Source organism: Oncorhynchus nerka, linkage group LG25, assembly GCF_034236695.1.
Source record: "Oncorhynchus nerka isolate Pitt River linkage group LG25, Oner_Uvic_2.0, whole genome shotgun sequence".
NCBI classification, from domain to species: Eukaryota; Metazoa; Chordata; class Actinopteri; order Salmoniformes; family Salmonidae; genus Oncorhynchus; species Oncorhynchus nerka.
In genome coordinates, this window is record NC_088420.1 from 20398243 (window position 1) to 20422819 (window position 24577).

General features: G+C 43.1%; 1 protein-coding gene across 2 annotated transcripts in view; it reads right to left on the reverse strand.

Moving 5' to 3' along the window:
* The window catches only part of jak3 (Janus kinase 3 (a protein tyrosine kinase, leukocyte)), a 41508-nt gene extending 22577 nt beyond the window's left edge, over positions 1–18931 (reverse strand). Inside the window, exons 1-9 of one of the 2 annotated variants that reach the window (XM_029633822.2) lie at positions 18623–18931; positions 17883–18105; positions 17376–17493; positions 17020–17137; positions 15544–15689; positions 15121–15433; positions 8123–8245; positions 7809–7966; positions 7614–7725 (exon numbers count right to left, since the gene is read on the reverse strand). In XM_029633822.2, the coding sequence (XP_029489682.1) occupies positions 7614–7725; positions 7809–7966; positions 8123–8245; positions 15121–15433; positions 15544–15689; positions 17020–17137; positions 17376–17493; positions 17883–18105; positions 18623–18718 (1407 nt within the window). In that variant the 5' untranslated portion in view covers positions 18719–18931. The remainder of the gene's footprint in view (positions 1–7613; positions 7726–7808; positions 7967–8122; positions 8246–15120; positions 15434–15543; positions 15690–17019; positions 17138–17375; positions 17494–17882; positions 18106–18622) is intronic. The other variant, XM_029633823.2, reaches the window with a different exon arrangement.
* Between the last annotated feature and the right edge of the window lie 5646 nt (positions 18932–24577).

Here is a 24577-nt window from a genome sequence, read left to right on the forward strand (position 1 = left end):
AGCTCCAGAGTTCCTCTGTGGAGATGGGAGAACCTTCCAGAAAGACAACCATCTCTCCAGCACTCCATCAATCAGACCTTTATGGTAGAATGGCCAGACGGAAGCCAATCCTCAGTAATAGGCACATGACAGCCCTCTTGGAGTTTTCCAAAAGGCACCTAAAGGACTCACAGACAATGAGAAACAAGCTCTCTGGTCTGATAAAACCAAGATTTAACTCTTTGGCCAGAATGCCAAGCGTTACGGCAGGAGGAAACCTGACACCATCCATACAGTGAAGCATGGTGGTGGCAGCATCATGTGCATCCTGTTTTAGCAGCAAGGACCCCGAGACTAGTCAGGCGCGAGGGAAAGAGGAACGCAGCAAAGTACAGAGAGATCCTTGACGAAAACCTGCTCAAGAGCGCTCAGGACCTCAGACTGGGCCGAAGGCTCACCTTCCAACAGGACAACAACCCTAAACACACAGACAAGACAGCACAGGAATAACAAGTCTCTGAATGTCCTTGAGTGGATCAGCCAGAGTCGGACTTGAACCCGATTGAACATCTCTGGAGAGACATGAAAATAGCTGTGCAGCGACACTCCCCATCCAACCTGACAGAGCTTGAGAGGATCTGCAGAGAAGAATTAGAGAAACTCCCCAAATACTGTTGGGCTAAACTTGTAGCCTCATACCCAAGAAGACTCAAGGCTGTAATCACTGCCAAAGGTGCTTCAACAAAGTACTGAGTAAAGGGACTGAATATTTATGTAAATGTAATATTTCTGTTTTTTATTTGTAAAAAATGTGCCAAAATTTCTAAAAACCTGTTTTTGATTTGTCATTAATGGGGATTGTGTGTAGATCCTGCTACGTAAGCTTAACTTTCTGAACATTCGAGACGTGTAGTCCACTTGTCATTCCAATCTCCTTTGCATTAGCGTAGCCTCTTCTGTAGCCTGTCAACTATGTGTCTGTCTATCCCTGTTCTCTCCTCTCTGCACAGACCATACAAACGCTCCACACCGCGTGGCCGCGGCCACTCTAATCTGGTGGTCCCAGCGCGCACGACCCACGTGGAGTTCCAGGTCTCCGGTAGCCTCTGGAACTGCCGATCTGCGGCCAACAAGGCAGAGTTCATCTCAGCCTATGCCTCCCTCCAGTCCCTCGACTTCTTGGCACTGACGGAAACATGGATCACCACAGATAACACTGCTACTCCTACTGCTCTCTCTTCGTCCGCCCACGTGTTCTCGCACACCCCGAGAGCTTCTGGTCAGCGGGGTGGTGGCACCGGGATCCTCATCTCTCCCAAGTGGTCATTCTCTCTTTCTCCCCTTACCCATCTGTCTATCGCCTCCTTTGAATTCCATGCTGTCACAGTTACCAGCCCTTTCAAGCTTAACATCCTTATCATTTATCGCCCTCCAGGTTCCCTCGGAGAGTTCATCAATGAGCTTGATGCCTTGATAAGCTCCTTTCCTGAGGACGGCTCACCTCTCACAGTTCTGGGCGACTTTAACCTCCCCACGTCTACCTTTGACTCATTCCTCTCTGCATCCTTCTTTCCACTCCTCTCCTCTTTTGACCTCACCCTCTCACCTTCCCCCTCTACTCACAAGGCAGGCAATACGCTCGACCTCATCTTTACTAGATGCTGTTCTTCCACTAACCTCACTGCAACTCCCCTCCAAGTCTCCGACCACTACCTTGTATCCTTTTCCCTCTTGCTCTCATCCAACACTTCCCACACTGCCCCTACTCGGATGGTATCGCGCCGTCCCAATCTTCGCTCTCTCTCCCCGCTACTCTCTCCTCTTCCATCCTATCATCTCTTCCCTCTGCTCAAACCTTCTCCAACCTATCTCCTGATTCTGCCTCCTCAACCCTCCTCTCCTCCCTTTCTGCATCCCTTGATTCTCTATGTCCCCTATCCTCCAGGCCGGCTCGGTCCTCCCCTCCTGCTCCGTGGCTCGACGACTCATTGCGAGCTCACAGAACAGGGCTCCGGGCAGCCGAGCGGAAATGGAGGAAAACTCGCCTCCCTGCGGACCTGGCATCCTTTCACTCCCTCCTCTCTACATTTTCCTCTTCTGTCTCTGCTGCTAAAGCCACTTTCAACCACTCTAAATTCCAAGCATCTGCCTCTAACCCTAGGAAGCTCTTTGCCACCTTCTCCTCCCTCCTGAATCCTCCTCCCCCTCCCCCTCCTCCCTCTCTGCAGATGACTTCGTCAACCATTTTGAAAAGAAGGTCGACGACATCCGATCCTCGTTTGCTAAGTCAAACGACACCGCTGGTTCTGCTCACACTGCCCTACCCTGTGCTCTGACCTCTTTCTCACCTCTCTCTCCAGATGAAATCTTGCGTCTTGTGACGGCCGGCCGCCCAACAACCTGCCCGCTTGACCCTATTCCCTCCTCTCTTCTCCAGACCATTTCCGGAGACCTTCTCCCTTACCTCACCTCGCTCATCAACTCATCCCTGACCGCTGGCTACGTCCCTTCTGTCTTCAAGAGAGCGAGAGTTGCACCCCTTCTGAAAAAACCTACACTCGATCCCTCCGATGTCAACAACTACAGACCAGTATCCCTTCTTTCTTTTCTCTCCAAAACTCTTGAACGTGCCGTCCTTGGCCAGCTCTCCCGCTATCTCTCTCAGAATGACCTTCTTGATCCAAATCAGTCAGGTTTCAAGACTAGTCATTCAACTGAGACTGCTCTTCTCTGTATCACGGAGGCCCTCCGCACTGCTAAAGCTAACTCTCTCTCCTCTGCTCTCATCCTTCTAGACCTATCGGCTGCCTTCGATACTGTGAACCATCAGATCCTCCTCTCCACCCTCTCCGAGTTGGGCATCTCCGGCGCGGCCCACGCTTGGATTGCGTCCTACCTGACAGGTCGCTCCTACCAGGTGGCGTGGCGAGAATCTGTCTCCTCACCACGCGCTCTCACCACTGGCGTCCCCCAGGGCTCTGTTCTAGGCCCTCTCCTATTCTCGCTATACACCAAGTCACTTGGCTCTGTCATAACCTCACATGGTCTCTCCTATCATTGCTATGCAGACGACACACAATTAATCTTCTCCTTTCCCCCTTCTGATGACCAGGTGGCGAAACGCATCTCTGCATGTCTGGCAGACATATCAGTGTGGATGACGGATCACCACCTCAAGCTGAACCTCGGCAAGACGGAGCTGCTCTTCCTCCCGGGGAAGGACTGCCCATTCCATGATCTCGCCATCACGGTTGACAACTCCATTGTGTCCTCCTCCCAGAGCGCTAAGAACCTTGGCGTGATCCTGGACAACACCCTGTCGTTCTCAACTAACATCAAGGCGGTGGCCCGTTCTTGTAGGTTCATGCTCTACAACATCCGCAGAGTACGACCCTGCCTCACACAGGAAGCAGCGCAGGTCCTAATCCAGGCACTTGTCATCTCCCGTCTGGATTACTGCAACTCGCTGTTGGCTGGGCTCCCTGCCTGTGCCATTAAACCCCTACAACTCATCCAGAACGCCGCAGCCCGTCTGGTGTTCAACCTTCCCAAGTTCTCTCACGTCACCCCGCTCCTCCGCTCTCTCCACTGGCTTCCAGTTGAAGCTCGCATCCGCTACAAGACCATGGTGCTTGCCTACGGAGCTGTGAGGGGAACGGCACCTCAGTACCTCCAGGCTCTGATCAGGCCCTACACCCAAACAAGGGCACTGCGTTCATCCACCTCTGGCCTGCTCGCCTCCCTACCACTGAGGAAGTACAGTTCCCGCGCAGCCCAGTCAAAACTGTTCGCTGCTCTGGCCCCCCAATGGTGGAACAAACTCCCTCACGATGCCAGGACAGCGGAGTCAATCACCACCTTCCGGAGACACCTGAAACCCCACCTCTTTCAGGAATACCTAGGATAGGATAAAGTAATCCTTCTCACCCCCTTAAAAGATTTAGATGCACTATTGTAAAGTGGCTGTTCCACTGGATGTCTTAAGGTGAACGCACCAATTTGTAAGTCGCTCTGGATAAGAGCGTCTGCTAAATGACTTAAATGTAAATGTAAATGTAGATTGATGAAAAAACAATTTAATCAATTTTAGAATAAGCCTGTAATGTAACAAAATGTGGAAAAAGTCAAGGGGTCTGAATACTTTCCGAATGCACTGTATGGAGACAGTTTGCTGCCAAAAATATTATTTAAATACATGTAAAGGAAAATAATTATAATTATAATAAAATGTTTCCTGATCTTCCATTTTATATATTTTGTGTGACTATCTGTTCCATGTAGTGAATGTGTTATTCAAAGCATTTGTATGGGCTAATAGCAGTAATGCCCAAAATAATTGTTCATCAAATAATTTGGTTCTATTTTTATTTGATAGTTCAAATAGTGATTGTTCAGTTTGATAGGTCATACAATTATAAATCAAATAGCTAAATTACCCTAGATTTGAGCTTTAATTAAATTGTGTACTGAAGTATGTGTGTAACTGTATGAAGTGAAGGTCTTAAGTTAAACCATTCTACTGCAATGGTTTTACATGTGTAAGGGCTATGAAATAAGGATCAGATACTAGTCGGATTGTACAACACAGAATGAAGGGTTTGAAAGTGTGCGGTCTTATGTGTTGATTTCGCTTACTTTTAATATACAGTACCAGTCAAAAGTTTGCACACATCTACTGATTCAAGAGTTTTTCTTAATTTTTACTATTTTATAGAATAATAGCAAAGACCTCAAAACTTTGAAACAACACATATGGAATCAAATTGAATCAAATGTGTTAAAAAAAAGTGTTAAACAAATCTAAATAGATTTGAGATTCTTCAAAGTAGCCACCCTTTCCCTTGATGACAGCTTTGCACACTCTTTGTATTCTCTCAATCAGCTTCATGAGGTAGTCACCAGGAATGCATTTCAATTAACAGGTGTGCCTTGTTAAACGTTTATTTGTGTAATTTCTTTCCTTCTTTAATGCGTTTTCGCCAATAAATTGTGTTGTGACAAGGTACGGGTGGTATACAGAAGATTGCCCTATTAGGTAAAAGACCAAGTCCATTTTATAGCAAGAACAGCTCAAATAAGCATAGAGAAACGACAGTCCGTCATTATTTTAAGGTCAGTCAATACGGAAAATGTCAAGAACTTTGAAAGTTTCTTCAAGTGCAGTCGCAAAAACCATCAATCACTATGATGAAACTGGCGCTCATGAGGACCGCCACAGGAATGGAAGATGCAGAGTTACTTCTGCTGCAGAGGATAAGTTCATTAGAGTTACCAGCACCTCAGATTGCAGCCCACATAAATGCTTCACAGAGTTCAAGTAACAGCCTCCAGGCTGTGTAAGGGCTATTTGACCAAGAAGGAGAGTGATGGAGTGCTGCATCAGATAACCTGGCCTCCACAATCACCCGACCTCAACCCTATTGAGATGGTTTGGGATGAGTTGGACCGCAGAGTGAAGGCAAAGAAGCCAACAAGTGCTGTTGGAAAAGCATTCCAGGTGCAGCTGGTTGAGGGAATACCAAGAGGGTATAAAGCTGTCATCAAGGCAAAGGGTGGCTACTTTGAAGAATCTCAAATATAACATATTTTTTATTTGTTTAACACTTTTTTGGTTACTCCATATGTGCCATTTCATAGTTTTTGATGTCTTTACTATTATTATACAATGTAGAAAATAGGAAAAATAAAGAAGGAACCCTTGAATGAGTAGGTGTGTCAAAACTTTTGACTGGTACTGTACGTATTTTGATAGAACCTCCTTTGACAGTTTAAGCCATAATCGAATGATTACCTTAAATTTAACAATCGTTATCACAGAAGTGATAAAAGGAGGGAGTGTAATTGTACACAGTATGCATCTACTCTCACTCTTTCTTTGTTCATGCAGGTGACTGTCACACCCTGGCTTTAGTTATCTTTGTTTTCTTTATTATTTTGGTTAGGCCAGGGTGTGATATGGGTGATTTGTGTTTTGTCTTGTCTAGGTTTTTTTGTAGATTTATGGGGTTGTGTTCAGTTTAGGTGTCTAGGTAAGTCTATGGTTGCCTAGATTGGTTTTCAATCAGAGGCAGGTGTTTATTGTTGTCTCTACATTACATTTACATTTAAGTCATTTAGCAGACGCTCTTATCCAGAGCGACTTACAAATTGGTGCATTCACCTTATGACATCTGATTGGGAACCATATTTAGGCAGCCATATTCTTTGGGTATTTTGTGGGTGATTGTTTCCTGTCTTTGTGTTTTATGTACCAGTTAGGACTGTTACGGTTTTCACATTTATTGTTTTGTAGTTTGATCATGTTTGAGTTTTCTTATTAAAGAACCATGAACTATAACCACGCTGCGTTTTGGTCCGCCTCACCTTCCCAGGAAGAAAGCCGTGACAGTGACTATGATCTCCTGAGAAATTGCTCAGTGTCTTGGGAAACTGAGCCCGCGCTATAACAGCCAGTCACCTGCAGGAACCAACCCTATGAACCATGCCTATGTAGCTTTTTTGTGTAGCAGTATATAGTAAGAAAACAGAAGGGACCGACCGCCCTGACGGAGCTTTTGGCAAACTTGTACTTTGTATATGTGTTGCTTGTAACCTCTCCAATTAACTGATAATAAAGAATGATTAATTTAATATTGACTTCAGGTGTTTCCTTGGTATTGAATTTCCACCACAAACTGATAAGATGTTTGTGGGAGCTGTTTTGATAGACTTCAGTGCAGCTTTTGACATTATCGATAATAATCTGCTGCTGGAAAAACTGTGTTATGTCTTTACATCTGCTGCTATATCGTGGACCGAGAGTTACCTGTCTAACAGAATACAGAGGGTAACTCACCATTATACACGTCAGCTATCACAGCAAGTGAAATCACTGCAACACTTAACAAAGAGCTGCAGTAAGTTTTAGAATGGGAGGCAAGTAATAAGGTAGTACTAAATATTTCAAAACCTAAAAGGATTATATTTGGGTCAAATCATTAACTACTACCTTATTACTAAACCTAACTAAATCTTGTAATGAATAATGTGGAAATTGAGCAAGTTGAGAAGATTAAACTGCTTGGAGTAACCCTGGATTGTAAACTGTCATGGTAAAAACATATTGATGCAACAGTAGCTAAGATGGAGAGAGGTCTGTACTTAATAAAGCGTTACTCTGCTTTCTTGACAAAATAAGTCCTACAGGCCCTAGTTTTGTCACACCTGGACTACTGCCCAGTCATATGGTCAAGTGCCACAAAGAGGGACATATGCAAATTACATTTGGCCCAAAACAGAGCAGCACGGCTGGCCCTTAAATGTATATTGTATATGGAGAGTAAACATCAATGATATGCATGTCAATCTATACGGTCTCAAAGTAGAGGAGAGATTGAATGCATCACTACTTGTCTTTGTGAGAGACATTGACATGTTGAAAGCACCGAGTTGTCTGTTCAAATGACAAGCATACAGCTCAGACCCCCATGTAAACCCCACAAGACATGCCATTTTTTATTGTAAGGGGGATTCCTAATAAATACAATACAATACAGGTGGACCATCCGGACTATCTAAATAAAGTGTGACCAAAAGTAAATCCAGATTAAAGCAATTTGAGGATTGATTATGTTTCATAATTGTAAACTTTTTACCTGAACGCAGACAGTGAGAAAGAACTTGTCATAGTCTTTGGGGCTGCGTCTTAGCAGAAACCTGCCATCTTTGGCGCCTACTTTTTTCAGCTTGTGCACTGCAAACTCAGACCTGAGAAAACAACATATAAAGGCACACAGATGTTTACATCTAATGTATCTCTATGGGTTTGTTATAAGTCTGAAAGGACCTACGTGATTGGCCCATGGCAGTTGCTTTCAATGTCTTCAAGCAGGCTGGGAGGTGCAACGTCTTGACAGAAATAGTGACTGGAGTCTGTAGTCAGCCTGAAGTAGCCATCCACAAGTGAAACAAATGAAAGCGCCTCAGTCACTGTTTGAAACTCGGCCTCCTGTGGAGAAAAATGGTGACATGCACACTTTTTCATTAGCCATACATACACCCCCCGAAATGGATGTTGCTCAGGTGCAATGAGTCAGCATCAATTGTTTTTGATTAGGCATTAATTAAGGATGTATTGAGCATTGATTCAGTGTTATCAACCAACCAGGCATCTGTCGTCCTGCCGGGTGATCGTGACCACCCTGCTGTCCTGGGGAACCTGCTCGTGGCACGCCCTCTTGATGTTGATGTCGATGATCTCTGGGAAGTCACAAAATGTCTGCCACTCCTGTGAAAGAATGTACAGTTATGAAAATACTACTGTTCCCTGAAGGAGGGAACGATGTATAACATACTATGGGGAGTTAACCCTGACCATGGCAGCCAAGTCCTTAAACCCTATCGGTTCCAAAAAGGCTCACACAAGACCTGAGTCTGGAATGCCAAAACTCACAAAAGGAACCGTAAGTCCAAAACAACAGGGAACCTGCTGTGACTTGATAATGCGCATTCGCGCTCTGCCTCATCGAAGACACAAGGTAGCCCAAGGCTTAATCCCACAGGGGAACTGTTTCAGACACCTCTGAAGACACTAGCCACTTCCATGGCAATCGGAAGAGCTTAGGTGATTTACCTCTGAACACTCAAATGCGGTTTCTCAACCGACTGTTGGATAAGGGGTACAATGGGGTGTTAACAACACTCGGTGGAGAAAACAGATCCTGACTGCCAATGTGTCCAGCCTGAGACATTAAGTTATCCTGATTCTCAAAACTTACAATTGTTACGAATGTGGAGTCACATTCAGAAGGTTGTGGCCTTCGGGTGTAGAGTATTGCAGACTCGAAATACTGTTATAAATAGTCAGGACCCCAAAAAAATCACGATTTCACTAATATCATCATTCAGGGGGTCTAGCAGCTTGATCATCATGGTACTTTTTGAGCATAGATTTTTTTAAACCTTTTTTTAACTAGGCAAAGTAAGTGAAGACCAAATTCTTATTTTCAATGACAGCCTATGAACAGTGGGTTAACTGCCTTGGTCAGGGGCAGAACGACAGATTTTTACCTTGTCAGCTCAGGGATTTGATCTTGCAAACCTTTCAGTTACTAGTCCAACGCTCTAACCACTAGGCTACCCTGCTGCCCATATTAGGTATAATTGAAACTTGTATATCATTATTGTAAGTGATTAAATAAGTATAGCTAGTTATAATTGTAATGTTTTAGCAGATTCTAAGAAAAGACAATCAGTCATTACCTGGCTAAAAGAGAAGGAATATAATATCTATTGTTTACAGGAAACTCACTCTCCAATTACAGATGATGTTGTATGGAAAAAGGAATGGGAGGGAGAAATATATTTTTGTCATGGGCAAAGAAACTCAAAAGGGGTGATGATATTAATCAATAACAATTTCGATCTGACTGTCCAAACAGATTAGAAAGTAAGGTGGATCATTTTGAATATTCTATTGGACGATAAACAGATTTGGCCAATTAATCTATATGCTATATACTGTACATTGTGGTGGCTTAATCAAACTAGTCATCTTGATTACTTTCTTGTATCCCTCACACTGACACAAAAAGCTTTGATAGGGGGCAGAATGCAGTCGGACCATCAAATATAACTCTTACAGAATTTCTACGTGGGCGAGGACATTAGACATGTAATCAAAGCCTACTGGATGACAACCTGTTTTTAACCAAGACAAAGAATTTTTAAGACAAAGAATAACTTTTTCCTGCATAACATAGGTCCAGCAGATTCCCATATTGTATGGGACACTTTTAAATGTGCCATTGGAGGTCATGCAATTCGATACTCATCTTTAAAACAAAACATTTAGGTCAAAATAGTTAATATTATAATCAAAGGAAATAGTATAAATAACAGTACAGATGGATAGCAATAAAAACGGTACCATAGAGGCACAGAATAAGTTATGGATGAACTTATTTGGGAACGATCAAGTATAATGTATTACAAAAGTAAAGCGAATTGGATGGAAAATCTTCACCATAGAAATGCTACCAATGCGGCCTCCTGAGTGACGCAGCGGTCTAAGCCACTGCATAGCAGGTTTGATTCCGGGCGGTGTCACAGCTGGCCGCGATCGGCACACAATTGGCCTAGTGCGTCCAGGTTAGGGAGGGTTTGGCCGGTCGAGATGTCCCTGTCCGATTGCGCTCTAGCGACTCCTTGTGGTGGGTCAGGCGCATGCACGCTGACTTCAGTCACCAGTTGTACTGTGTTTCCGCCGACACATTGGGGCAGGCTGGTTTCCAGGTTAAGCAAGCAGTGTGTCAGGAAGCAGTGCGGCTTGGCAGGGTCATGTTTCGGAGGACGCATGGCTCTCGACCTTCGCCTCTCCTGAGTTCGTACAGGAGTTGCAGTGATGGGACAAGACTGTAATTACCAATTGGATATCACGAAATTGGGGAGAAAAAAGGGATACTGTCCCTTCTCATGTTCTATAATAGTTATGACTGAAAACATATAATGTATAAGTACTATCTTTCTAGATGTAATGTATATCAACATTTCAAATGACTTTATTCTTGCTATGTAAGTAATGTAAAAACAAAAACATTGCCATGTATGTAAGATGTGTGTAGATTGTACATGTAACAAAAATCCCCCGAAGAGGGGAGGTGGTGAATAGTAATGATTGTGTGGTGAAAATGTTAGTCTGTGTAATGTAGGAACATGTTCTGTCCACCATAGGGAAATTATCGTAATATAACATAATTCAATATGTCAAAGTACTCCACTCTTCCGTAAAGCCCAGCTCTGTGGAGTGTACGGCTTAAAGTGGTCCTATGGACAGATACTCCAACCTCCGCTAAGGAGTTTTGCAGCTCCTTCAGGGTTATCTTTGGTCTCTTTGTTGTATCTCTGATTAATGCCTTCCTTGCCTGGTCCGTGAGTTTTGGTGGGAGGCCCTCTCTTGGCAGGTTTGTTGTGGTTCCATATTCTTTCCATTTTTTAATAATGGATTTAATGGTGCTCTTAATAACCCAACCCTAAGCTGTTCTTCTCCACGACTTTGTCCCTGTCCTGTTTGGAGAGCTCCTTGGTCTTCATGGTGCTGTTTGCTTGGTGGTGCCCCTTGCTTAGTGGTGTTGCAGACTCTGGGGCCTTTCAGAACAGGTGTATATATACTGAGATCATGTGACAGATCATGGGACACTTAGATTGCACACAGGTGGACTTTAATTAATTAATTATGTGACCTCTGAAGGTTATTGGTTGCACCAGATCATATTTAGGGGCTTCATAGCAAAGGGGGTGAATACATATACACGCACCACTTTTCCGTTTTTTATTTTTTTTTAAATAAGTTATTTTTTTCATTTCACCAATTTGGACTATTTTGTGTATGTCCATTACATGACATCCCAATAAAAATCAATTTAAATTACAGGTTGTAATGCAACAAAATAGGAAAAACGCCAAGGGGGTGAATACTTTTGCAAGCCACTGTAGCAAACTCACACATTTTTACAACAATTACATCTATTTCTTCCTACTTTAATCATGGAGAGAGTTTAAAAGTGTTCATAAGAACAACTGAAACAGGCGCTCTAGAGTAGTGTCCATAGGGTCTGTGCATCAGGCTGAATGGTTGTCGTCCCAATTATAAACACTATCTACAACCATTTCCATGGCTTGGTGCGATGAGGAGCTACAGAAATATATATTTTTAAATGACCGCCAGTAGAAAACACCCACCAATGAATTACTGTGCCTTAAAGTAGTATGGCAGAGTTTTCAAATCAGGTTCATCTGATTGGTCATTTTCAACTGTCACACTCTCATTTTTGGCTTTCTTTAAATCACCATGCATTTTATTGACTGATGAGTTTGTGCCTATGTTTCATGAAACTGCACTTCTTGTCCCATCAAAACAGTAACTCTGGGAGACAAGTATATTGTCGCTCCAGCAGAGACGGAAGAGGAAGCGAGACATCTCACTGGTTAATGTTTTCTGGTTCATAGACAAGTAGACCAGAAGTAGCTGCTATCGCATTGGCATCTCTGGGAGAGCCACACACCTTAAGTAGACCAGAACAGTGAATATTTTTTCAATGGTAAAGACATCTTTATTTAACTTTGGCTCTAGGTTCACAGACTTCGCTCAAAGCTAGTGTACATTGATGATATATCATAATTTATAAAGTTGGCTATAAATTCAGGCCCCTGTTTATTTTCAATGTCATTCTATTAGAAACTTTTATTAGAAGCGTTTTTTTGTTGGCCTCCCGAGTGGTGCAGTGGTCTACTAAGGCACTGCATCGCAGTTGCTATAGTAGCTGTGTCACTAGAGATCCTGGTTTGAGTCCAGGCTCTGTCGCACCCGGGAGCGACCGGGAGACCCATAGGGCGGCGCATAATTGTCCCAGCATCGTCCGGGTTAGGGGAGGGTTTGGCCGGCAGGGATGTCCATGTCCCATTGCGCTCTAGCGACTCCTGTGGCGGGCCAGGCGTATGCACGCTGACACGGTCACCAGGTGTACAGCGTTTCCTCCAACAAATTGGTGTGGCTGGCTTCCGGGTTAAGCAGGCATTGTGTGTCAAGAAGCAGTGCGGCTTGGTTGGGTCGTGTTTCGGAGGACGCATGGCTCTCGACCTTGCCTCACCCGAGTATGCACGGGAGTTGCAGTGATGAGACAAGACTGTAACTACCAATTGGAAATCATGAAATTAAGGAGAAAAGGTGGTAAAGTTTTTTTTTTTTTTTTAAACATCATTGTTGGTTAAGGGCTTGTAAAATAAGCATTTCATGGTAAGGTCTACACATGTTGTATTCAACGCAGGTGACAAATAAAAATATATTTTATTTAGCATGTGTAAAGATCCATGACCTTCCAGAGCCAACTAAACAAGACTGGTCAAGCTCTGTTTTTATTCTGACTTCTCAATACTGAACTTCTACTTCTTATCATTAAAGACATTCTGACTTACATGTACACACTCGGAACAGGCCATTTTACGGTTTTGCCCCCATTGACCGAGCCACTTGGGAGCACTGTTGCCTTTGTAAATTATTGGGGAGGAGGGCCCCGAGCCAAACCACCTTGTTAGCGAAACTGGCTCATAAAAATACATCAGCCTGTCCCTCTCAGGAATCCAGAGAACTGGCTCTGTTTATTTGGAAGCACTGTGCTAGGATTACCCATCTTGTTAGCCTCTTGAGCTAAGTAACACGCCACTCATCAGCAAAATCTTTAAACAGGGGTTAGAAACGCTTCACAGCTGCAGGGACAGGAAGTAAATACCTTCCCCCAAACCTGGAGGAACCCCTATCAACTCTGACCACCGATCTTTCTCACAAAGTCAGCCTGACTCCCAGTGGAAGTTGAACCCAGCCGGAGACAATGGTCTTGCAAACTGGTCTGAGCCAAGGGTTCCTGAGCGTGTTTCCACCCCAGGCAAAAGGACAGCACTCGTGAGAATCTTACATTTTTCATTGTGAAACCACATGCCCTAGGGCACGGTCAGAGGTTCAAACCCAGCTGGTTAGCCTTTTCAAACATACTCTTACCACTCAAGTAAGGAAGCATTAGCTACACAAGCAGAGCAGAAAGTAGTTAGCTTTCACCAAACACAAAAACCGATACCAAGACCCAAAAACTCGCAACATCCTAGGGGGACGATTACTTTCTCCTCATAACAGACACTTAAATCGGATCTGAATCTCCTAGCCATCATGTGCTTGAAACTGAAGAGCGAAGAATTGAGGAAATGGAGCGAGCCCCCGTATTATAGCCAAGAAGGCGAGGCTTCCGAGGGCGGGCTTGGAATCCATTGGCAGGTTGGGCGTGATTTTAGTTTGCTTCAGGTGAATAGGATTGGTTATTGACTCGTGATAGAAAAATGACATATTTACCTGATTTCTTCGATATTTAGCAATTATTTACTTAACAAACAGTGAGATATTTCTGTCCTGCTAATACTGAGTTTGTCTGTCCACTCTTGCTTCCTGCAGCTAGGCTGGGTGTCATAGACATGGTTTTTACTAAAGATAGCTTGAAGCTGACAATTGATTGATGTCTCGGTGATAAAACCGCCAAATTCCATTCTATCATTTGTGGGGCATGTGAGACATATGTCTCTGGTCTAACTGGGCCTACATTATATCGAGGAGATTGTGGTTGTAACTGGGATAGAGAGGAGTAGAACAAAGGCCTCAATGGTTCTTAGACATCCTGGCATCTGGGAAATTAGGCCAGAGTCAGGGGTTTAGATAACGCCAGGTGCAGATAAAGACAGGATGAGACCAAAGTGGCTCATGGTGCCCGCCAATCTATAAGGAAAGGGTGGAGCCAGCCATGGTTGAAGCATTTTTAGGTTTGGTATATAAAGACATGGTATTCTCTGTATGATTAAAGCACTCGGTCCGACAGTCAAGACTGCTGGGCTGGCCTCCCGGGTGGCGCAGTGGTTAAGGGCGCTGTACTGCAGTGCCAGCTGTGCCATCAGAGACTCTGGGTTCGTGCCCAGGCTCTGTCGCAACCGGCCGCGACCGGGAGGTCATGGGGTGACGCACAATTGGCCTAGCGTCGTCCGGGTTAGGGAGGGCTTGGCCGGTAGGGATGTCCTTGTCTCATCGTGCACCAGCGACTCCTGTGGCGGGCCGGGTGCAGTGCGCGCTAACCAAGGTTGCCAGGTGCACGGTGTTTCCTCCGACACATTGGTGCAGCTGGCTTCCGGGTTGGATGCGCGCTGTGTTAAGAAGCAGTGCGGATTGGTTGGGTTGTGTATCGGTGGACCAACCTTCGTCTCTCCCGAGCCCGTACAGGAGTTGTAGCGATGAGACAAGATAGTAGCTACTAAAAACAATTGGATACCACGAAATTGGGGAGAAAAAGGGGTATAATTCAACAAAAACAAAACAAAAACAACACACAAAAAAAGACTGCTGGGCTGACGGCTTCATTTCTGCAATAATTAATAGATATTAAATAAAGATGATTGTTAGAAGAAATGACCAAGTCTCTCTCAGTACTGAATTTCCACGACACTCCCCATAGCATGTTATATCGAATGACCAACTGAAAGGGAACATTATTTATGTTTCGTGGTCAGTCAATGTAGATACAGGATGATAGTCATGATCATGACCCACAGTAGGGACTTTGCACTTTCTCTCACCAGGACATCGGCAGGGCAGTGACTTCCACTGAATTGTATGCCGCTCTCCCCGGCGACCCGCATAAGGTTGAATGTTGGTTCCTTCTGCTGCAGCTGGGAGCCAGGGTGGTTCACCTGAAAGGTCTCAGTGCCGTGGGAAGGCTCCACCCCTGCCAGCTCCATCAGGTACTTCAGCTTTAGACTGCGTTCCCCCACCGAGCAGCGGCCAAGCTTCTTCAGGAACCGTTTCAGAGTGTTACGGATTCTGTAGCGCGCAAGCCGGCTCAGTTGCTGGATTTCCTGCCGATGTGTCTCGGGAAGGCATGACTTGTAACTGAAAAAAAATGGTAATTGATATATTGGGCACAGCCAAATAAGAAACCAAGAGACTTGTTGGCATAAAGAAATGTACTCATTTTCATACCCTCTTTTCAGTATTCATACCTGACATTCTTGCACACCTCCCTTACGCTCTGGTTGTGTTCCTTAGCCAATCGCCATAGGTCGAGCACTGCCAGGCCAAGACACTCCTCCTGGACGCTCAAGGGAGGTGAGACCCCCGCCTGGCCAGCCACAAAGTCACTACGGGACTAAAGGGTCACAAAAAAATAAGAATATACACAGAACGCAGGAAATAGTAGAACACTTACAGTGCCTTCGGAAAGTATTCAGACCCCTTGACTTTTTACAAATTTTGTTAGGTTACAGCCTTATTCTAAAATGAATTCAATTGTTTGCTTTTTTCATCAATCAACACATTGACAAAGCAAAACAGGTTTTTGAATATTTTGCTAATTTAGGGTCGTTGTCCTGTTGTATGGTGAACCTTTGCCCCAGTCTGCGGTCCTGACCGATCTTGATCAGGTATTCATTAAGGAGCTCTCTGTACTTTGCTTCGTTCATCTTTGCTTCGATTCTGACTAGTCTCCCAGTCTCTGCCGCTGAAAAACATCCCCACAGCATGATGCTGCCTTACAGGGATGGTAGGGACAGGGATGGCAGGGATGGTAGGGATGGTGCTAGATTTCCTCCAGACGTGACGCTTTAGCATTCTGACCAAAGAGTTTGTGATTGGTGGAGTGCTGCAGAGATGGTTGTCCTTTTGGTTCTTGGTCAACTCCTTGACCAAGTCCCTTCTGCGCCGATTGCTCAGTTTGGCCTGGCGACCAGCTTTAGGAAGAGTCTTGGTGGTTCCAAACTTCTGTCCATTTAAGAATGATGGAGGCCACTGTGTTCTTGGGGACCTTCAATGCTGCAGAATATTTGTGGTACCCTTCCCCAGATCTGTGCCTCGATACAATCCTGTCTCGGAGCTCTACGGACAATTCCTTTGACCTCGTGGCTTGGATTTTGCTCTGATATGCACTGTCAACTGTGGGACCTTATATATACAGATGTGTGCCTTTTCTAAATCATGTCCAATCAATTGAATTTACCACAGGTGGACTCCAATCAAGTTGTAGAAACATCTCAAGAATGATCAATGGAAACACGATGCACCTGAGCTCAATTTTGAGTCTCATAGCAAAGGGTCTGAATACTTATGCAAATAAGCTATTTCTGTTTTTGTGTTTTTATACGTTTGCAAAAAAGTCTAAAAACCTGTTTTTGCTTTGTCAGTATGGGGTATTGTGTGTAGATTATATTTTTATCCATTTTAGAATAAGGCTGTAACATATCAAAATGTGGAAATACTAAATGTCTGAATACTTTCCGAAGGCATCCTACGTATACATGCATGTGTTCTGCCCAAGTGGACATTCTAAAGCTAATCATTCACAACAAATGGCCTTATGTAGTTTTGGAAAATCAGAATTGTGCGATAATGTAATTTCACATTATTTATTGCCATATCAAAATAGTCTATATCTAAATATGAGTTTTGGCTTACTGCAAAGTTTGGAAGTGTTTTCTATGTACCTGTGCAAAGAGATAATCAATGACACAGTAGTCGAGCACTGCACTGATTCTGCCTCTTCTCAGACAGTAGCGGTATGATGTTTTTGACCCCTCTCCAAACCAGTTGGCAAAGAAAAACCTTTGTATCAACAGGGGCAATAAAAAAGTACAATTTTATACATACATGAGTCATCCAGTTCACATTCACAGCTATTAAAATCCCTTTGTATGATAAAACAGTATGGTGGTGCTATGCTGGTGCACTACACATGACTAAGACCAAATAAAGTGCAACATAACAGTTAATATTGGGCATAAAATGTATTTCTAGTCAAATGTTTATTTTTTACACAAAAATCCATCATGTTTTTTCTCACCTGACTCTGTAGTGAATGCTAATGATTTCATCAGTGCTGAAAACATGTGTTGGGGGGTAAAAGTTGGACAGATCATCAAACGCCAAAGCAAATAGGCTGTGGTACACTGGTAGGATTCCTAAGGAGAGAGAAAAGTTATTGTAAGAAATGTTTTTTTTGCAGGTTTGAACATCCATGCTAATACGTGACTGCATTCTCAAGAAATATAAAGCGTAGAGACAGCAAGGTCCTGAAGGAAGATATACAAGGCTCCAATAAATATTTTGTAATTCTACAACAAATGGGTATGCACACTCAAAAGGTGGCGTAGTCAAGGACATTTCCAAAATTCCTCCCTTAAAGGGCCAATCTGGGATTTAAATAACAACAAAGTGATCAACATACCACTTTTTTAGTAATCAGCTTAATGATGTTTATTTCACACCATATTACAATTATTCCTCAGACTGTTACAATATATGCTCTTCAAAAATTACAACCATATTCACATAAAAACACATATCTTACCACATTTTTTTGCTGCCAGGACACAGACCCTTTCAGCAGAGATTTGTCCAGAGGATATGTTGAACGTTGTTCCCGCCTTTGTGGCAGGGAGGAAGTAGAGATGGACTTGTAAACCAGAGCCAGAACCAGACATTTGGCTGCCCCCCCTCTCCCTGTCCATTAGAGGTGCTGTCTCCTCCTCAGTGAGATCCATTGGCAGAACCACTCCTGAAACACAAATTACCTGAGAAACTGCAAGTAAATTTAGGGAAGAGGAAGGATAGTGACGTCCTAGATTTTACAAGAAGTGGATGACGTCAACAAGCTCGCTACTGAAGCCTAAAGGGAAAATGAAATGTGATTAAAAGCTAGGGGTTTCCTAAACAGAGGAACTAAACCATGGGAATCTACACAAGACATTTTGTTGAATCTATTTCAACAAAACCAGGTTGAGGCTTTTTGATCAGAAAACTGAAAATATATGTTGAAAAATATATACAATAGTAAAAAACATACCGCATGGAGAGCAACACTCTCATTTAAACAAACTTAACATTCCAACACAGTTGTGAGTCTTAACATCCAAAGATTAACATTTGAACTGGACTCAAGCACTTAATCACATAACCTCAATTACTTAATCAATGTTGTCTTGACACTACCTAGTGTCAGCTTGACAAAAATAAGCAGTAAAAGACATCAATTGAAGTTCAGTCTTCACCACTACATCCACACAGTATCCTATGTACGTACTCCATTACCTCAAAATATGATTGACAGCAAGGTGTCTTCTTTCTGATCAGGCATCCATGTCTTCGATGTCTCTTGTTGATGAGGCTTTTGCTTCTATGTTTCATGGTGGTGGGAGGAGGAAAGTAATACAGTTTCCTGTTTGAGACAGAGCAACATATTTCCTGACCAGAAAATGTATCTTGATTAGTATCTTCAACCTGTTTTAACCTCACCCTGTTCTAGTTTGCAGAAGAGACTTAACAATAAATGACATCTGTCAATACCATTTCCTCTGTGGGGAAAAGGAATTTAAGACTTGAAAGTGTGACAGTAATGGTATGAGAAATTATTTTAGCCTTTTTCACATGTAGCAGATATAGACAGAAAATGTGTAAACAGACTTGAACATGAGTTGGAATGTTATTCAACTGACTTGTTCAAGACAAAAAGAAAGCTCTTTGAAGCTGTACTGTGGTTTCCTCTTTCACTGACAAGCAGTGGGTTCTTGTAGTTTCCTGTCGCGAACCAAACAAAAAAAGATACCCAAGTTATATGAATGTGAAAACCCTGTGTTGTTCAATGGGAACACTTAGCTTCCCATTAGGCATTGACTGTATTTGCCATACGAGGTTATGTTTCTCATAATGTAATTTAGATTTTACCATAGCCTCTCAAACCTCTCTATCGGTATATGATATTATTCAATATTGCCCTTGATCATTTTAATCAGGTGTGTTGATGCTGTACTATAGTTGGTCATCTTCCATTGTTTAGACTATAAGGCCATACCATTATGAGTCTTCCGTTAAGAGTTCATATCATATTTGCTGAGTGTACCATAAACTGCAAAGGCAGTCCGACTTGAAGATGTTCATCCGAACGTTGTGAGTAGAGTGCGGGTTTGTTATTACTCTTTATGGAGTGCAGGAGCACTTCAAGACTTCTGGTCTGCCAGTTTCCAGACCTTGTTAGTTCCAACTGTTTACAGAGTTTCAAGCACATGAGCTAGTTGACATGCATGGCTCATGGGGTGGAAAAGTGGGAGGTTCTAGGTCTGAGATTGAGCAGGCAGCAGGAAGCAAAGGCAGAACACAAAACACAGTTTAACATTTATTTTCTTAAGGCACATAGCTTCCAGCACATTCTCAAAACAGTTCAATTCCTTTGTTTCCAAACTCTGTTCCATAAATATCACTTCTTACTTTTACTATAAAACCATGCTACTTAAGACACATACAAACCAAACAAACAGGAAGCAACACAGCCCAGCAGCCAGCTGTCATTTATAGTCAATTACAGCACAAACTCATTTGCCACGTGCTCTTCTATGGTATATTGGCGTTCGCACAATTTAGTGTGCATGCTGCCACCTACTGTGAAGAATGGAAACAGGATTCCATACAAACTAGTAAAATAAATAAACTACTCTAAATCAAACTACTTTTCTGTTCAAAATAAAAACGGATCTTATCCCTACAGGCCGTCCTCTGTTGTAAACTCCTGAAGTCCCAAATAACTTTTCTGCAGAGGCCACAATAATGTCCCGTTTCTTTGACACTCGAGCCATACAGTTTATAACTGTGTCAATGAACGCCACAGAATCTAACTTTTTAACACACAGGGTCTATTTTGCCTGGCAGAAAACATTTACAACTGGCTATGGTACATCCAATACCATATCTTCACTAGTCACTTTTTCTCAATGCTTTTATAATCACAGCCGCATAGGAGATTCGATTGACCACTAACTTTAGCCACCTTAATCGCCTTCACCCTTACAGTGCACTCCAGGAACTCGGGATCATGATCCCCTCCACAATTTCAACATTGTCATCCTTCACACCTTTCTTCAGTATACTCTGTCCGTCTGCACACACTTTCAAATCTAATTTTATTGGTCACATACACATGGTTAGCAGATGTTAATGTGAGTGTAGCGAAATGCTTGTGCTTCTAGTTCCGACAGTGCAGTAATATCTAACAAGTAATCTAATAATTCCCCAACAACGACCTAATACACACAAATTTAAAGGGGTGAATGAGTATGTACATATAAGTACATGCATGAGTGATGGCCGAGCGGCATAGACAAGGTGCAGTAGATGGTATAAAATACAGTATATACATGTGATGAGTAATGAAAGACATGGAACCATTATTTAAGTGACGTAGTTTAAAGTGACTCTGAGTTAGTGATTGCTGTTCGGTCCCAGCTTTGATGCACCTGTACTGTCATCACCTTCTGGATGATAGCAGTGTGAACAGGCATCGCTCTTGAAACATGCCCAAATCCTTACATTTTCTTACACTGCAATGGTTGGGGAACGAAAGCTCTTACAGCAAATCTTAATTAAGTAACCAAGCTTCACCTGTGTAAGTAAATCTCTATTAAAACACAGAACCGGTCTCCCGAGTGGCGTGGTGGTCTAAGGCACTGCATTGGAGTGTTAGCTAGCTGTGCCGCTAGAGATTCTGGGTTTGATTCCAGGCTCGGTCTCAGCCGGCCGCGACCAGGAGACCCATGGGGCGGCACACAATTGGCCCAGCGTCGTCCGGGATAGAGGAGGGTTAGGCCGGCAGGGATGTCCTTGTCCCATCGCGCACTAGTGAGACCTGTGGAGGGCCGCGCGCAGTGCATACTGACCCGGTTGCTAGGTGTACAGTGTTTCTTCTGACACATTGGTGCGGCTAGCTTCCAGGTTAAGTGGGCATTGTGTCAAGAAGCAGTTGGGTTGTGTTTCGGAAGACGCACGGCTCTCGATCTTCGCCTTTCCTGAGTCTGTATGGGAATTGCAGTGATGAGACAAGACTAACTACCAATTGGATACCATGAAAAAGGGGTAACATTTTATTTTATTAATAAAACAATTGTTTTAACACAGAACCAACACTTTCCTCCATTCACCTAGCGGGTAAGGTGTTGGGCACCAACTACCCCTAGAATTCTCTTCAGGTATTTAATGTTAACATATGTTGTCACCCCTGAAATTGCTCCTTTAACAGGCACTCTGCTCCAAAGTACAATATGTCTGTTGTATGGATTGTTTTGAGGCCCACTGCAATATTTCTCTATTCTTCATAAACACAATTAATCAGTATAAGACCACCTCGATATGACCAATCCACCATGCCTCTGGACTGCATCACCTCCTGTGGACAGCCACCAAGAAACACAAAAACAGGGGGTTTAAATACATTCAGCACAAATCACATAACCAGTCAATTATCCAATAGAAATAATTGTTTCTGATTACATGCAAATGAGTCACACCTGTGACACACATGTACGATATTGTTAAGTAATCACCAGAGTTGTGGACTCCAGTCACAAATTTGATGACTTGAGACTTGACTTTATATAAAATAAAATAACTTGAGACTTGACATGGAGCCTCAGGACTCGACTTTGATTGATGACTTGAACTTATCTGGACAGGTTTTGTAAGTTAGTTTGTGGCACGGAGTCTACGTGGATTACTCTACACACATAGCCAGAGACAATAAGCAGCATCGTTCTTGCAAAAAAACCTGCAACAGATTGGCTAGTGAAATGCATACACCGCACTCTGATTGGACCAACAAACTGTCAATCAACACAGATCGGGTGAGTTAGCAAACGTCATATTGCAGGAAGAGAGGATTGCCATAAAACTATGTACCTCAAATTTTTGGGTGATTACGAATGTTAACTGTTTACTTTGCAATCTCACCAGCAATGGGGCAACAATTACTAGCATAGGCCTACTGGTCTTTTGGTATGTAACAAATGCTTGAAAATTATGATTTCCTTATGAAGTTTGCATTTGGAATGTTTTGTTTAAAATAAATTACTGTGGTGACGACGCACCATAGGCACAGATCTTCACTTGCGCTCACCAAACTCCTGCCAGAGGAGTGTGCTTTTTTTCTCTTGTTGAAATTTTTGCTTTCGCACGTTTAAATGCATAGGCCCTATGTGGTAAATCTATATTCCATCTAATACAACAATTGCTAGCATTTCATCATTCCAACCCTGTACCGTTTATTGCAACACCTAGACATTTCTGTTTCATGTTTGATAGGTCTACGATACATCTTAATTTAGCCAGCCATTTCAAATAATTGTAATTCACCACTTCTGAGGATCACTTAGAAGGTCACAGACACTTTTCAGAATGAGGTCCTTCTTCCAATAGGGTTTCACCAGGTACAGTGCTTCACAAAGTACCCACAGTCACTCTGATCCCAATCCCCACTGTAATCAATTCAGTGTCAGGACGGCTCTAGGTCGCCCGCAACCGACCAGTGGCAGAGTATCTTTGAGTTCACAAACTCTCAGATTACTCTCCTCTGATTCGGCCCTGCTCACACAGGAATACACACTCAGAGCCTACGTAATAGAGGCTTTTCTTAAACTTGACTTTGTGTGTTTTGCTCATGTCTTTATTTGTTTTAAACTAAGTTCGAGATGTGGTATCCACTCGACTCGCTGCCTCTCAGATCTTAGGTTGGTCCATCTCCTCTGTTCCCAAAGTGTGGTCTCCCTGAGATTCCACGTTCGAAGGATCCCTCGTGCACGATTTACCCAGGTTGTCAGGAGCGGTCATCAAGTGAAGATTCACATCCCATCCCCCTCGCCAAAAGTGGTGGTTAATTTCTTTACTATCAAATGAGGAGAGACAAACTTATCACACAAGTCAGTTATACTTAAACTAAATCTTGAATCACTTATTAATAAGGGAGCAGGTCAATACAACGCACACATATAAAGTGAATCGATTGAGTGCTCTACGATAACGAAGGCTGGTCATGGCTGGTCGACGATTCATGTTCAGATGATTCGTTGAGAGCCCAGAGACAAAGGTACAAAGGTCTTTTATAGCCCAGATACACCCCTTTCAACCTACATGACAAACAGATATATAGAATGGGTCACAAGGTTAAGATCTGTATGAAAGATGCCTATAATACATAGCAGACAGTATCTGCTGTGTCAACAGTTCTCATTGTGTAGAGACCAGTGTCTGGCCCCGTATAGAACAGAAACATTAACTCATTGCTCTGGAATGCTCTTTAGGTTTTATCACCCAAAAGACATCGTAAATCTCCTGTCAGTGTTATCTCCCAGAAGCCCATCCTCAGTAGAACACACACAATAGTTAACAGAATACTCTATTCTGTTGCATAAAACAACCATTTGATGCAATAAAAGTAGTATAACATAATCTTGCAATTTTCCACTCCAGTGGGAGCAATGTTTATTGTGCACCTGGATGTTCACAAGACTCAAGGTAGAAGTTATATTTATGTAATTCAATGTATCGTTTCCTTTGTTCATGTTTCCCGGGTTATGTCGGAGTTCCGCGTGTCTTTGTCCTTTGTCTCTCTTTTTCTGGTTGTTGGTAATAGGAGCATGCGTGCCTCAGTGTGCATAAAAATAGGCTACATGGCCGAGCGCCACGCTTTGGAGTCATGAAGTTAAATAAGATTAAATGAGTGTTCCATGTATTCATGGTGTCGAAATATCATTAAGACAATTGTAACAATGGATGTGGAAATCACCTTTGACCTTGTAGAACCAGTTTATTGGTTGTAATTGCCAATTGGGTAAGTGTATGGTCCTGGGGTCTTATGTAGGCCTACCTGTTTGAGCTCCTGTTAGACAGATTCTATTTTTGGTTTCTCAAGGGGAGGCAGTACAGTCTTGCCCTCTATCTGTGTCCATTCAGATAAGTTAAGCCTGATACAGAGGCTATTTCCTTTGGGCTATTGCCTGTGTATATTTGGTAAATCTACTTGTATTGTTTATTTATTTATTTTTCTCCCCAATTTCGTGGTATCCAATTGGTAGTAGTTACAGTCTTGTCTCATCGCTGCAACTCCCGTACGGACTTGGGAGAGGCGATGGTCGAGAGCCATGCGTCCTCCGAAACACAACCCAACCAAGCCACACTGCTTCTTGACACAATGCCCATCCAACCCGGAAGCCAACCGCACCAGTGTGT